The 14,894-nt window shown below is 37.9% G+C and overlaps 1 protein-coding gene across 3 annotated transcripts in view; it reads right to left on the bottom strand.

Annotated features, from left to right (window-relative positions):
- Positions 1-3,237: 3,237 nt before the first annotated feature.
- Positions 3,238-14,894, bottom strand: part of POC1B (POC1 centriolar protein B) — a 107,937-nt gene continuing 96,280 nt past the window's right edge. For all 3 annotated transcript variants that reach the window (XM_060112359.1, XM_060112357.1, XM_060112358.1), the window contains 2 exons: positions 8,317-8,535; positions 3,238-4,687 (listed from right to left, as the gene is read on the bottom strand). In XM_060112359.1, coding sequence (XP_059968342.1) covers positions 4,583-4,687; positions 8,317-8,535 — 324 coding nt within the window. In that variant the 3' untranslated portion in view covers positions 3,238-4,582. The remainder of the gene's footprint in view (positions 4,688-8,316; positions 8,536-14,894) is intronic.

Here is a 14,894-nt window from a genome sequence, read left to right as displayed (position 1 = left end):
AAGTATTGTTTCACAGTGACCTATGATCCTGTTTGACCAAGTGTCTTGAAACCTTTTTGATATTTTTGACAGACTTCTCAAATATCAAATTTAATTGAAGTTCTTTTGACCTCCAGCTAACTCTGGGATGCCTCAGAGGAACCCTGAGGCACCTTAGAGAAATGTTAAACTAATTAAGCTTATTCAGTATGTTAAATTACTTGAAGCATTGTTAAATGATTGGAGACAAACTTTAGGTTATATTGTATGGGTAAATGTGATTAATATAGATATTCCAAAATTTATGACATTCCTAAAAGTCTGATACGTCCTGTTATGTTATCAGTCATAATTCTATTTATTATCTCAAAATGTTGTATGTCACAAAAATATCCCAAGTTTCTTGTCAATTGCATTGTAATCAGATCTTTAACAATACCATTTTAAGTCTTTGTCCTTTAAAAACAATCATTGTTTTACTCTGATTTTATAAAATGAGGATCTTTAGGAAGATTTATAAAAAGGACTTTTTGACAAATTAAGTTTCTGATAACTTTTATATCATACAACTGAACTGGGTAGGAAATTTTAAAACTCTAATGAAAAAACCTGATGACTTCATCCAGATCAACAGGAATTAGTTACATGGGTCTGAACGAACTGATACATAAGACAATTTTATGACTCTTTTCTGAAATATACTGCCTTTTAATCTTTTCCAGAAAATCTTTCCTCTTATGCTGTGACCTGCAACAAGTTGATAAAGTATACTTTTGTAAATGATTATGAAACATTTAGCTTTTTCTCTTTACCTGATTCTTCCAGAATTTGGCTTCTCCAGGTGGCTCCCCTGTGGACTTGATGGCTTATTGCAACCAGATTATAACTAGTTATACTAATCATTGTTTTAATTTGCTCTCTCTTGTTGTTTTTAAATTATTTATACCTTGTGTCTCTCTCTCTGCTGTACTATGACCTTATTAATGTTACTAGCTATATTATTCTGTCTATTTTATAGGATTGTTATCTCTTGCACTACCCAATATGTAACCAGGCCTCTGACAAAATTAATGATGGCTAAAAGTCTTGAGGTAGTTGATCATATATAACTCTACATAGAATAATTGTAATAGTGCCACTCTAGATATGGGAAGAAGCAACAAAGGAAAACATTACCTGGATCATAATAGTCTAGTAAGACAGCTGATCCAGAGAATTTTAGAAGATCAATAGCCCTAATCCAAAAAATGAGCAGATTGAATAGCCTATCACACAATCTTTGCCTGATCTAGGAATGAGCCTTCCTAGCACTGTGGGACAAAATTGGTCATTAAATGCCTTCCAAACGTTGGTTCAATTTGTGACCAAGTGGACATAGAATGTTACCAGCATTTCAGTAAACAAAGAATGCTGCAGCTGCTGCAGCCACCAACTGTGCACCCGGAGGGGAATTCAGGATGGAGAAAAACAGGATACTGGCCCTAGATAGTTAAGGTGCATATCAAAGGAATAATTTCAATAAGCCCAGACTCTTGCATCTTCCCATACATGGAAAAGTGCTAAAATTCATTAACTTGAGATGTCTGGTTTTTCTCTAACAGTAATCTTTTTTTTGTTTTGTTTTGTTTTGTTTTTTACATCTTTATTGGAGTATAATTGCTTTACAATGGTGTGTTAGTTGTTTCTGCTTTATAACAAAGTGAATCAGTTATACATATACATATGTTCCCATATCTCTTCCCTCTTGCGTCTCCCTCCCTCCCACCCTCCCTATCCCACCCCTCTAGGTGGTCACAAAGCACCGGGCTGATCTCCCTGTGCTATGTGGCTGCTTCCCACTAGCTATCTATTTTACGTTTGGTAGTGTATATATGTCCATGCCACTCTCTTGCTTTGTCACAGCTTACCCTTCCCCCTCCCCATATCCTCAAGTCCATTCTCTACTAGGTCTGTGTCTTTATTTCCATCTTACCCCTAGGTTCTTCATGACATTTTTTGTCTTAAATTCTATATATATGTGTTAGCATATGGTATTTGTCTTTCTCTTTCTGACTTACTTCACTCTGTATGACAGACTCTAGGTCCATCCACCTCATTACAAATACCTCAATTTCGTTTCTTTTTATGGCTGAGTAATATTCCATTGTATATATGTGCCACATCTTCTTTATCCATTCATCTGATGATGGACACTTAGGTTGTTTCCATCTCCTGGCTGTTGTAAATAGAGCTGCAGTGAACATTTTGGTACATGACTCTTTTTGAATTATGGTTTTCTCAGGGTATATGCCCAGTAGTGGGATTGCTGGGTCGTATGGTATGAACTCAGGCATTTCAAGAACCACTGTGGCCTGCTGTGCAACAGTGACAGTGGGAGACAGTTAAGAGGCACTGCAGACATCCAGGTAAGAGATGATGATGGCCTGGGTTTTGGTGGCTGATGGAGGTGTGAGAAATGATCAGGTGTTTCATGTGTTCTCATGAGATTTGCTGAAGGAATGGGAGTGGAGAGTGAGACCAAGGATTCAAGGATAACTCTGAGGTCTTCAGCCTGAGCGACTTGAAGGAGAGTTGCCATTTATGGAGGTGGGAAGATGAGGGGAGGAGCTGGCTGTGGGTGGGGGTGAGGCGCAGCAGAGTTTGGCTTTGGACATATTCAGAGACTGCTTGCCATGTCGTCCAAGTGGATATGTTGATCATGCAGTGTACATGCAGCTAGGACAGCTGAGAGGCTGGCATCTGACGAAAAGAAGCCTCAAAAGCATAAAAGAGGAGTGGGGGGCTTATAAAATAACCCTCCTGAAAAAGTGTCAAGGCTTTTAAACTTACATCATCACTGTTTTTATATCACTTATAAAGTTCTATGACTGTAAAAGGTGTGGCAATACCATGTTGCAGGAAGTGGCTGTAGCTGGTCAGTGGTTTCTAAAGTGTGGGCCTGAGGCCAACAGCATTAAATCTCCTGTGAGCTTGTTAGAGATGCAGATTATTGGGCCTCACCAGACCAGACCTAGTGAATCATAAACCCGGGGCAAAGGGCCGGAACTGTTTTGACAACTTCTCCGGGAGATTGTTATGAAGGTTAAAGTTGAGTGAGCTAGATAAGAAGTTTAGCATTTCTAGATTTTAATCATTTAAAAAGAAACAACTTTTTTAAAGGTAAAATGTCTTTATTGTTTGAAGCATTAAAAAAGTAGACAAAAATTAGTATGACATTTCATTTCTTAGTCTTCTCAATGAGGTTATAAAAATAGTGCCACTTAGTCTTATAAACTCTTGAAACTGTCTAGAAGTTCACACTTAGTATTATCTAAAAAGTCACTTAAAACACACGAGGTGATAAAACAAAATCACCTCATAAATACAATCAAAATTGCTTTGAGAAATTTCTAAATATAGACTCCTAGATAAATAGGACTTTTTTCTTTTCCAAAGCATAGACAGTATTTTCCCCATGTTATGCCTACAGGCGTCGTAAATGTGGACTGCCTTCTCCTACCTTCTGTTCTAGATATAGGTTAACAAATGCAAACTAAATTCAGTTTTTTTTCAATTTAATCTCTTATTTTGTTTAAGATAAAATTCTTAATTTAAAACCAAGATCTTTTAGAATGCCGGGCTCACTTTCATTTTGTTTCAAATCACAATTCATTAAAAAAAAATAGGAAGATGATGCAAATGTTCTTTTAAAGTACTTATATTCAGCTACAAAATCACCCTTAACATTTCTGAAGCATGTGAACATACATGTGTGTATATTTTTAAATATTGCTGTTGCATCGTTCTGTGTTTTGAGGATTCTGCACTAACTTAATCTTCGTAAACTGAGATCACAGGTTTGGATACAACCCAAATCATTCAGTGCATTCATCTATGGAAGCAGATTCGTGCACTTCACATGTTTCTAACTCTTCATTTTCCTTCAGGTTGGTCAAAGAATAAACAAACAATGTATACCATAAATTAAATCGAAACCCTCCTGCCTTATGTCCTGTATGTGCTGTTGCTAATTAAAATAAGTGTATTCTTTCTTGCTGTGGAAATTCTGCAGTTTGGGACTTGCATGAGATCATCTTTTCAAGGCATAGGTAAAGAATAAATTTTTTTTTTAACAGAAAGAAATACAGATCAGATCATTAATTCATTCTCTGCATACAAAATGCTATTTTAGAGGTAAGTGAATTATTTCACCCCAAGGGTATTGTTTACACTAAAGTACACCAGTTGTTTAAGGAATTGCCTGAACATGTTCAGTTTGAAATAACAATGAAATACAGAGATTTGATTACTTTACTGGCAGGATTTGGCCTATTAATGAAAACTGACATTTAAAATAATATGGGGGAAAATAGAGCCACTTGAATGCTTATCACCTTATTACTGCAATCATAACTGGTAATGATTTGAATGAGTCCTCGGCATTGATCTGTGTGTCTAAATTAGTCCTTAATTATGCCTCTTCTGCCTTTTGTTTGATTGCTCACCCTTTTAAGAAATGCCATGATAATTAGCACATGGTTGTGTTGCATAAAGCATCTTGTACCACTTTCCTGAGTACGTGTACATGTGTTCATTTCTCGTGCCTCAGCTCCTATTTTTCTATTCAACTTTTCTGTTGGATGGCATTGAAAAGCCTTTGCTGATTTTCAAGGCAGTCTTTCAGCTTATCCTCTGTCAAAGTCAGTCGCTGCTCCAAGATTGAAACAGTCTGCAAGAAAGGAGGACAAAAGAATCAACGCCTGGTGACCTGGTGGTGAGGAGGATGATCTCGGCACTATCTTTTTCAGAACTGGAATGCAACCCTTTTGCCAGGAGGTTGGCTCAGAAATGAGCCCCAGAACTTGCCCCGCTTCTGTGCCCTAACACAAGGCAAAGCACTGTCAAGCAGTTTGAGGAAAAGAAGAAAAAGGAACCATTTGAGGAAAACGGAGTAAATGTTCAAGGCTCTGTAGGCAATTCTGAAGTCTGATCTTCTAAAGCATCGATGCCAGAGAAGAGGCCACATGAGGCATGTTAGGTAGTGTCACAGGTGACATGGAATGTGGGAGGTGGGGATGGAATGCCACATAACCCCACTGCTACTTAAATGGCATCACTGGTCATTATGTCACAATCAATCCAAGATGGACCATACCTATATTACCCTAGACGGCTGGATACCTAGCTTACTTTACCCCTTTCTGCACCCAGAAGATGACAGCAACTCATAGGGTTGTTAGGAAGACTGACTAAGTGAAATACGGCATGTAAAATGCTTAAGCTAGTGCCTGGCACACAGGACTTCATGAATCTTATTAGCTATTCTGACTCCTTCAGCTCATAAGTGAGTATATAACTACACACACATGTGCGACTACTTTTAAATCTAATTGTGATAGACTACTTCATCTTCAGTCTTTTATCTTTTAAAAAACCTATACGATAAAATAGATTCAGGGAGTTGCACAAAAAACACGTGGCACTTAATGAACTCTCATGAGAAAAGCACCCTTATGACCAACACCCAGGTCAAGAACTAGAACTCTGCCAGCCACCCCAGAGTGCCTTGCATGCACCTTCCCCCGTAACAGCCCCTATCCTGACCATTATAATAATCACTTTTCTGCATGTCTTTATGGTTTTATCTTTCAAGTGTACATCCCTAGACACTATAACTGTATCTTACCCATTTTCAAGATTTGATGTCATTTAAAGTCTTAATCTACAGATACCCACTCTCTCCATTTATTTTCTTTATAATTTGTCTTTGGACAGGTTCAGGCCATTTGACCTGCACCGCCTCTACCAGTCTGGATTTTAGGGACTGCATACTCTGAGTACAGTTTAATCTGTTCTTCTACCCTCTGTATTTTATGTAAATTGGAAGCTGGATTCAAAGGCTTGGTAAGACTCAGGTTAGATCCCTCAGTAAGACTATTCTTTCTTTTGAGGGCACGATAATAACATTTGCTTCTTTTCCTTTGTTGTTAGTAGCTACTTAATGCCTAGATCTATCGATTCTTAGAGATTGCCAGTGATATTCTAATTCCATCACTTAAAAAATTTATTAGTTGGGATAATTTATACAAGACGCTTCTCTCATATATTATTTGGTTACCTGGTAGTACAGTTCATATAGGAAAAGCAGCATAAATGCTTGGTTACTTTAGTTGACAAGTTTCAAAATAATGAATTGATTCCCTACCAGCCTCTGAAGGTAATCAGTTTAAAAAAAACATTATCATCTAATAGTTTTTGCTCTCATATTCCGTACTATAGATCATGATTCTTTGAAATTAACGGCAATGCTAATAGCTTCTACTATTTCTTGAGTGCCTACTATGTGCGCCAAGCATTTTGCCTGATACTTTACATATATTATCACAATGTAAGATGCAAAAGCTTTTGATATGTGTATTATCAACACCTTTAACACTGGTTAACTCCACTTACCTACCAACCATCTTAAAAGTTATAATGAGAAAGTGATACTACAATCCGTACTGAATTATAAGCACTGCCACTGGGTTAGGAGATGATCAGTCATCTGTAATTAAAGTGAATCTGAATGTGTTTATTTTACTTGTTATTTGCCCATAGATTCACACTGTTCCCATTTTGCAAGTGTGCTGTGCCTGCTTTTAACTTTTCATATTTGAAGGAAAGTCAGTCCTTAAAAATTGAAAGTAAAAAATTACAGACCTTCAATAAAAGAAGGCAAAATGAGTCACGAAGCTGACAGAGTAGAAGATGGAAAGACCCTAAAGAGGACCTGCCGCCCAATGTGACAGTGCAGGTGAGGAAGCCAGGGCCCTGGGAAACAGGCCAACCAAAACTAAAGCTGTCATGAAGCTGAGAGAAAAACTGCCTTTTAAAGGAAATGAAAGTCCGATAAACACAGTCACCTCTAGCACAATACTGCAAAGCAAAAATTGATGATTTTCCTATGATTTACATTGAACAGATCTTATGACTCCAAGGTCTCACAAGGCTCATTCCCACAATTTGTCATGACCCACATCGACATCCCTTAACTCCAAGGCCCTGAGATGTTATCTAAAGGGTAAAAATTTTAATTACTGGCTCTTAACCCAAAATGGAACCTTAAAAGTCCGATGCCAGGGCCTTGAATTCTCTGGAGATGAGGACTGGACATCTGGATGATTCTTAACTGCCCTGGTGATTATAACATACAGCCAGGGTTGAGAATAAGAATTAGATGATTTCTATGCATGAGCAATTTCAACTTGAAATATTTATTCTGCAAAAGTAATTGACGTCTTCTCTAGTTCACATTATAGCCTCTTTCTGTATAAGTGTCTGCTCTGACAAATATTAGTATCCTCATTCTGTTTATCAAAGAGGAACAATAAGAATTCTTCAAAGGAAACACTGAGCAGAGCTGGAAGGGCAACCTTGGATGTATCCATCTTAATACACCACTTCCATTAAATGACATCTGTATTTCCTGATCAAGAGTTGGAAGACCTTTGATATATTAAGATCCATGGTATCCCTTCTATTTTTTTTTTTTTGCGGTACACGGGCCTCTCACTGTTGTGGCCTCTCCCGTTGCAGAGCACAGGCTCCGGACGCGCAGGCTCAGCGGCCATGGCTCACGGGCCCAGCCGCTCCACGGTATATGGGATCCTCCCGGACCGGGGCATGAACCCATATCCCCTGCATCAGCAGGCGGACTCTCAACCACTGCACCACCAGGGAGGCCCCATGGTATCCCTTCTTGCAAAAGTATATTGGCATCAAAGGACTGGGTAATATTCTAAAAGGGGAATGTGGAAACCTCACCTCTAGAAGAACAGAGCATCAACATAAGGAGCTTTGGAATGAGGGAAGTTATACAGAGAGACATATCTCTCTCTCTCTCTCGGACAGAGAGAACTTCTTCAGAGTGAAAAACTAAAGCACTGCCGATATTTCATTCTAACCGAAATGATTAATCCCAATACATTTTTCTTATTGCCCTAAATATTTCTTTGATAATGTCGAAATCTGACTACACGGCATCAAAAATTCTTAGGGCAAAACATTACAGTCCAAAATCAAATAATACATTTGTAGCACGAAGTACATGGTCTCCCCTATTCACTTGTGGTCCTCAGATGCCAGATAGAGTACAGTGTGTGTGTGCACACATGCATACGTGTATATGTGTGCATGGGCTCTGACTTTGCCTCCATAAGGTTTAGAGCAGCTCAGCAGAGCAGGTGCTGCTATATTAACTACCACCTTTGAGCTTGCCTTGCTAAGAAAATTTTCTCCCTGCTCTGCTAGTTCTGCAACCTTCTGTAACTAGGATTTTGTACCTCTTACCACCAAGTGAAAAGCGCGCCAACCCACCTGTGTCAAAACATTGAGCTGTTCCATAATATGCTCTAACGCGTCGGTCACAGTGAGCGGTATGCTTCGTTGACTCTCAGAAGGGAGGTCACTCATTTCCTCTGTTTTCTTTTTCAAGGTTGTAGGTGAACATTCTGATGACATTAAAGAAGGGTTCAAGAAATATCCGCAGATCTCTTCACCCTTGTCTGGTAGAGTACGAACAGTGGTTTCCGTTGTCTTTGACACCATAGAAAAGATAGGAAGAGTTATATTTTCCAAACTTTAAAATGATATATATTAAAGTTTTCAACATTCCTCTTTTAAAAGCCCAGCTTTCATTTAATTGTTCATCTTCAACTACAGCAAATTATGGAAAGTACAATTATAAGAAGGAAAAAAAACGCTAAAAAAGGATGGACGAAATTCACAATTTTCCTTGTACTTTGTATGTATCTGTCTGAAAGGTGAGTTCTACCATTAAAAAGGTGGTTACATGCTAATTCTTGATTTTTAAAAAGTCACATCCATTAAATGACTATTATTTGATTTCTATGGGGAGGGGACAAGATGGCAGAGTAGAAGGACTTGAGCTTACCTCCCCTCATGAAAACACCAAAATCACAGCTAACTGCTGCACAACAATCGAAAAAAAGATGAGAACCTACCAAAAAGATACTCTACATCCAAAGACAAAGAGGAGGCCACACAAGACAGTAGGAGGGGTGCATTCACAGTATAATCAAATCCCATAACCACCAGGTGGGTGACCCACAAACTGGAAAATAATTATATGACAGAGGTTTTCCCACAGGAGGGAGAGTTCTGAGCCCCATGTCAGGCCCCACCCCCAGCCAGGGGACTGGCATCAGGAAGAAGAGGAGCCCCCAGAGCATTTGGCTTTGAAGGCCAGCAGGGCTTGAGTGCAGGAGCTCCACAGGATTGGGGGAAATGGAGACTCCACTCCTGGAGGGCCCACACAAGGTTTCATGTGCACTGAGATGCAGGAGCCTGGGCCACACCTACCTGTGGGTCTTGGAGGGTCTCCTGGGGAGGTGGGGGTTGACTGTGGCTCACTGTGGGGACAAGGATGACGGTGGTGGAGGCCCCGGGGAATATTCATCAGCGTGAGCTCTCCTGGAGGTCGCCATTTTGGCGCTGAGACCTGGCCCCACCCAACAACTTGCAGGCTCCAGTGCTGGGATGCCACAGGCCAAACAACCAGCAGGGTGAGAACACAACACCACCCATCAGCAGACAGGCTGCCTAAAGTCGTCCTGAGCCCACAGCCACCTCTAAACACACCCCTTGACATGGCCTTGCCCACCAGAGGGAAAAGACTCAGCTCCACCCATCAGTGGGCAGGCACCGGTCCCTCCCACCAGGAAACCTGCACAGTCGCCTGGACCAACCTCGCCCACCAGGGTGCAGACACCAGAAGGTAGAGGAACTACAAACCTGCAGCCTCAGAAACGGAGACTGCAAACACAGGAAGTTAGATCAAATGAAACGGCAGGGAAATATGTTCCAGACAAAGGAACGAGGTAAAACCCCAGAAGAACAACTAAGTGAAGTGGAGATAGACAATCTTCCTGAAAAAGAAGAGTAATGATAGTAAAGACGATCCAAGATCTCAGAAAAAGAATGGAGGCACAGACTGAGAAGATACAAGAAATGTTTAAAAAAGAGCCAGAAGATTCAAACAAAAATCAAACAGAGGTGAACAATACAATAACTGAAATGAAAATTACTCCAGAAGGAATCAATTAGCAGAATAAATGAGGCAGAAGAACAAGTGAGCTGGAAGACAGATTGGTGGAGATCACTGTCATGGAACATATTAAAGAACAAAGAAGGAATAGAAAGAAGGACACTCTCAGAGACCTCTGGAACAACATTAAACACACCAACATTCACATTATAGGGGTCCCAGAAGGAGAAGAGAGAGAGAAAGGGCCTGAGAAACTATTTGAAGAGATAATAGCCAAAAACTTACCTGACATGGGAAAGGAAACAGTCACCCAAGTCCAGGAAGTGCAGAGAGTCCCATATAGGATAAACCCAAGGAAGAACACAATAAGACACACATTAATCAAATTGACAAAAATTAAATGCAAGGAGAAAATACTAAAAGCAACAAGGGAAAAGCAACATGTAACATACAAGGGAATCCCCATAAGGTTATCAGCTGGTTTTTCAGCAGAAACTCTGCAGGCCAGAAGGGAGTGGCATGATATATTTAAAGTGATGAAAGGGAAAAACCTACAACCAAGAATCTCGTTCAGATTCAAGGGAGAAATCAAAAGCTTTACAGACAAGCAAAAGCTAAGAGAATTCAGCACCACCAAACCAGCTTTATGACACATGCTAAAGGAACTTCTCTAGGCAGAAAAGAAAAGGCCACAACTAGAAATGAGAAAGTTATGAATGGGAAAGCTCACTGATAAAGGCAAATGTAAAGGTAAGAAGTCATCCACATACAAATATGATATCAAAACCAGCAATCACGAGGAGAGTACAAGTGCAGGATATATTGGAAATGCATTTGAAATTAAGAGACTAGCAACTTGAAACAATCTTGTATGTGAGATATATATATATATATAGATATATATATATATAGATAGATATATATATATATGCCTATATCCAAACCTCAGGGTAACTGCAAACTGAAAATCTACAATAGATACACACACACACAAAAGAAAAAGCAATCCCAACACAACACTAAAGTTAGTCATCAAATCACGAGAGAAGAGAACAAAAGAGGAAGGGAAGAAAAAAGACCTAGAAAAACAAATCCAAAACAATTAACAAAATGGCATAAGAACATACATATAGATAATTACCTTAAACATAAACAAATTTAATGTTCAAACCAAAAGACATAGGCTGGCTGAATAGATACAAAAACAAAACCCATATATATGCTGTCCACAAGAGACCCACTTCAGATCTAGGGACACATACAGACTGAAAGTGAGGAAATGGAAAAAGGTATTCTATGCAAATGGAAATCAAAAGAAAGCTGGAGTAGCAATACTCATATCAGAAGAAACAGACTTTGAAATAAAGACTGTTACATGTGACAAAGGACACTATATGCTGATCAAGGGATCAATCCAAGAAGAAGGTATAACAATTGAAATATATATGCACCCAACATAGGAGCCTCTCAATATATAAGGCAAACACTAACAGCCATAAAAAGAGAAACTGACAGTAACACAATAATAGGGGGGGACAGGTCTTTAACACCCCACTTACATCAATGGACAGATCATCCAGACAGAAAATCAATAAGGAAACACAGGCCTTAAATGACATATTAGACCAGATAGACTTAATTGATATTTATAGTGCATTCCATTCAAAAGCAGCAGAATAGACATTCTTCTCAAGTGCACATGGAACATTCTCCAGGATATATTACATGCTGGGCCACAAAGCAAACCTTGGTATATTTAAGAAAATGGAAGTCATATCAAGGATCTATTTTGACCACAACGCTATGAGATTAGAAATCAACTACAAGGAAAAAAACTGTAAAAAACACAAACACATGGAGGCTAAACAATATGCTACTAAACAACCAATGGATCACTGAGGAAGTCAATAAATACCTAGAGACAAATGAAAACGAAAGCACGATGTTCCAAAACCTATGGGATGCAGCAAAAGCAGTTCTAAGAGAGAAATTTATAGTGATACAGTCTTACCTCAGGAAACAAGAAAAATCTCAAACCTAACCTTACACCTAAAGCAACTAGAGAAAGAACAACAGACAAAACCCAAAGTTAGTACAAGGAAAGAGATCATAAAGATCAGAGGAGAAATAAAAAATAGAGACAAAGAAAACAATAGAAAATATCAATGAAACTAAAAGCTGGTTCTTTGAAAAGATAAATAAAATTGATAAACCTTTAGCCAGACTCATAAGGAAAAAAGAGAGGGCTCAAATCAATAAAATTTGAAATGAAAAAGAAGTTACAACAGACACCACAGAAATACAAAGGATCATAAGAGACTACTACAAGCAACTCTATGCCAATAAAATGGGCAACCTAGAAGAAATGGAAAAATTCTTAGGTATAATATTCTAAGACTGAACCAGAAAGAAATAGAAAATATAAACAGACCAATCACAAGTACTGAAATTGAAACTGTGACTAAAAATCTTCCAACAAACAGAAGTCCAGAACCAGATGGCTTCACAGGTGAATTCTATCAGACATTTAGAGAAGAGTTAATACCTGTCTTTCTGAAACTATTCTAAAAAATTGAACAGTACAGAGGTTCCTTAAAAAACTAAAAACAGAACTGCCATATGATCCAGCAATCCAACTCCTGGGCATATATCTGGAGAAAACCATAATTCGAAAAGATACATGCACCCCATTGTTCATTGCAGCACTATTTACAATAGCCAGGACACGGAAGCAACCTAAATGTTCATTGACAGATGAATGGATAAAGAAGATGTGGTACATATATACAATGAGATATACTCAGATGTAAAAAAGAATGAAATAATGCTATTTGCAGCAACATGGATGTACCTAAAGATTATCATACTAAGTGAAGTAAGTCAGAGAAGGATAAATATATGATAGCACTTATATGTGGAATCTAAAAGGATGATACAAAAGAACTTATTTACAAAAGAGAAACAGACTCTCAGACTTTGAAGACAAACTTATGGTTACCAAAGGGGAAAGGTCAGGGGGAGGGATAAATTAGGAGTTTTGGATTAACATCTACCCACTACTATATATAAAATAGATAATCAACCAGGACCTACTTATAGCACAGGGAATTCTACTCAATATTCTGTAAAAACATATATGGGAAAAGAATCTGAAAAAGAATGGATATATATATATATATATATATATATATATATATATATATCTGAATCACTTTGCTGTACACCTGAAACTAACACAACATTGTAAATCAATTATGCTCCAATATAAAATAAAAAATAAAAAAACTATTACTTTTAAAAATGAAAATAATAAGTGTTGGTGGAGAAATTGGAACCCTCATGCATTGCTGTCGGAATATAAAATGGTCACCTGATGTGGAAAACAGTTTGGCTATTCCTCAAAAGGTTACAATACAGAATTAGCATACAATCTAGCAATTCCACTCCTGAGTATATATACAGTATATATACACAAGAACTGAAAGCAAGGACTTGAACAGATACCTGTACACCAATATTCATAGTGGCATTTTTCACAATAGTCAAAAGATAAAAACAACCCAGTACCAATCAACAGATAAATGTATAAACAAAATGTGGTACACACATACAATTGAATATTATTTAACCATAAAAATAAATAGAATTCTACTACATGCTACAACGTGAATGAACCTTGAAAACATACTAAGTGAAAACAAACAAGACACAAAAGAAAATACCATATGATTCCACTAATATGAGGTACCTGGAATAGGCAAATTCAGAGAGAGTATAGGTTACCACGAGCTGGAGGGGAGAAGAAACATGGGGCTTATGTACCCATTGCTTAATGAGGACAGAGTTTCTGTTTGAAATGATGACAAAGATCTCAAAATAGTGGTGATGGGTACATAACATTGTGAATACTTAATGCCAGGGAACTGTACACTTAAAAATGTTTAAAATGGTCAATTTTATGATACATATATTTTACCACAATAAAACAAATAAGCCCTCCAAACGTATAGCAATAAAAATCTAAAAATAAAATTAAGAAAACAACTCAGTCTGCATGAGCATCAAAAAGAATAAAATGTTTAGGAATAAATTTAACAAAAACAGTGCAAGGCTTATATACCAAAAACTACAAATAAACCATCAGTGAAAGAAATTAAAGACCTAAATAAATGAAAAGACATTCCATACCCCATGTTCATGGAACATAAGACTTAATATTGTTAAGATGGCAATATTCCCCAAATTGATATGTACAGGTTCAATACAATCCCCATCAAAATCCCAGCTGCCTGTTTAAAAGAAATTGACATGCTGGTCTTAAAAGGCATATAGAAATGCAAGGAACCCAGAATAGCCAAAATAATATTGAAGGATACAGTTCAAGACTCACACTTCCCAGTTTCAAAATTCACTACAAAGCTACAGTAATCAAGACAGCATGGGACTGGCATAAGGACAGACATACAGATCAATGGAATAGATGGACCTTTCCATATACGGTCAATTGATTTTTGACAAGGTTGCCAAGATAATTTAATGGAAAATAATAGTCTTTTTCAAGAAACTGTGCTGGGAAAACTGTGTTTTTAAATTCAAAAGAATGGATTTGGGCCCCTACCTCACACCATGTACAGGATTAACTCAAAATGGATCATAAAGTTAACTACAGGAGTTAAAACAATACAAATCTTAGAAGACAACATAGGAGTAAATTTTCCTCACCTTGGATTAGACTGAAGCTTCTTAGATACAATACCAAACTACAAATGACAAAATAAATAACAAATTGGACTTTATCAAAACATAAAACTTTTGTGCTTCAAAAGACAACAAAAGGGACTTCCCAGTGGTCCAGTGGCTAAGACTCCATGCTCCCAATGCAGGGGGC

This window comes from Mesoplodon densirostris, chromosome 11 (genome assembly GCF_025265405.1).
Source record: "Mesoplodon densirostris isolate mMesDen1 chromosome 11, mMesDen1 primary haplotype, whole genome shotgun sequence".
In the NCBI taxonomy this organism is placed as follows: Eukaryota; Metazoa; Chordata; class Mammalia; order Artiodactyla; family Ziphiidae; genus Mesoplodon; species Mesoplodon densirostris.
This window is presented reverse-complemented; position numbering and strand designations above follow the sequence as displayed.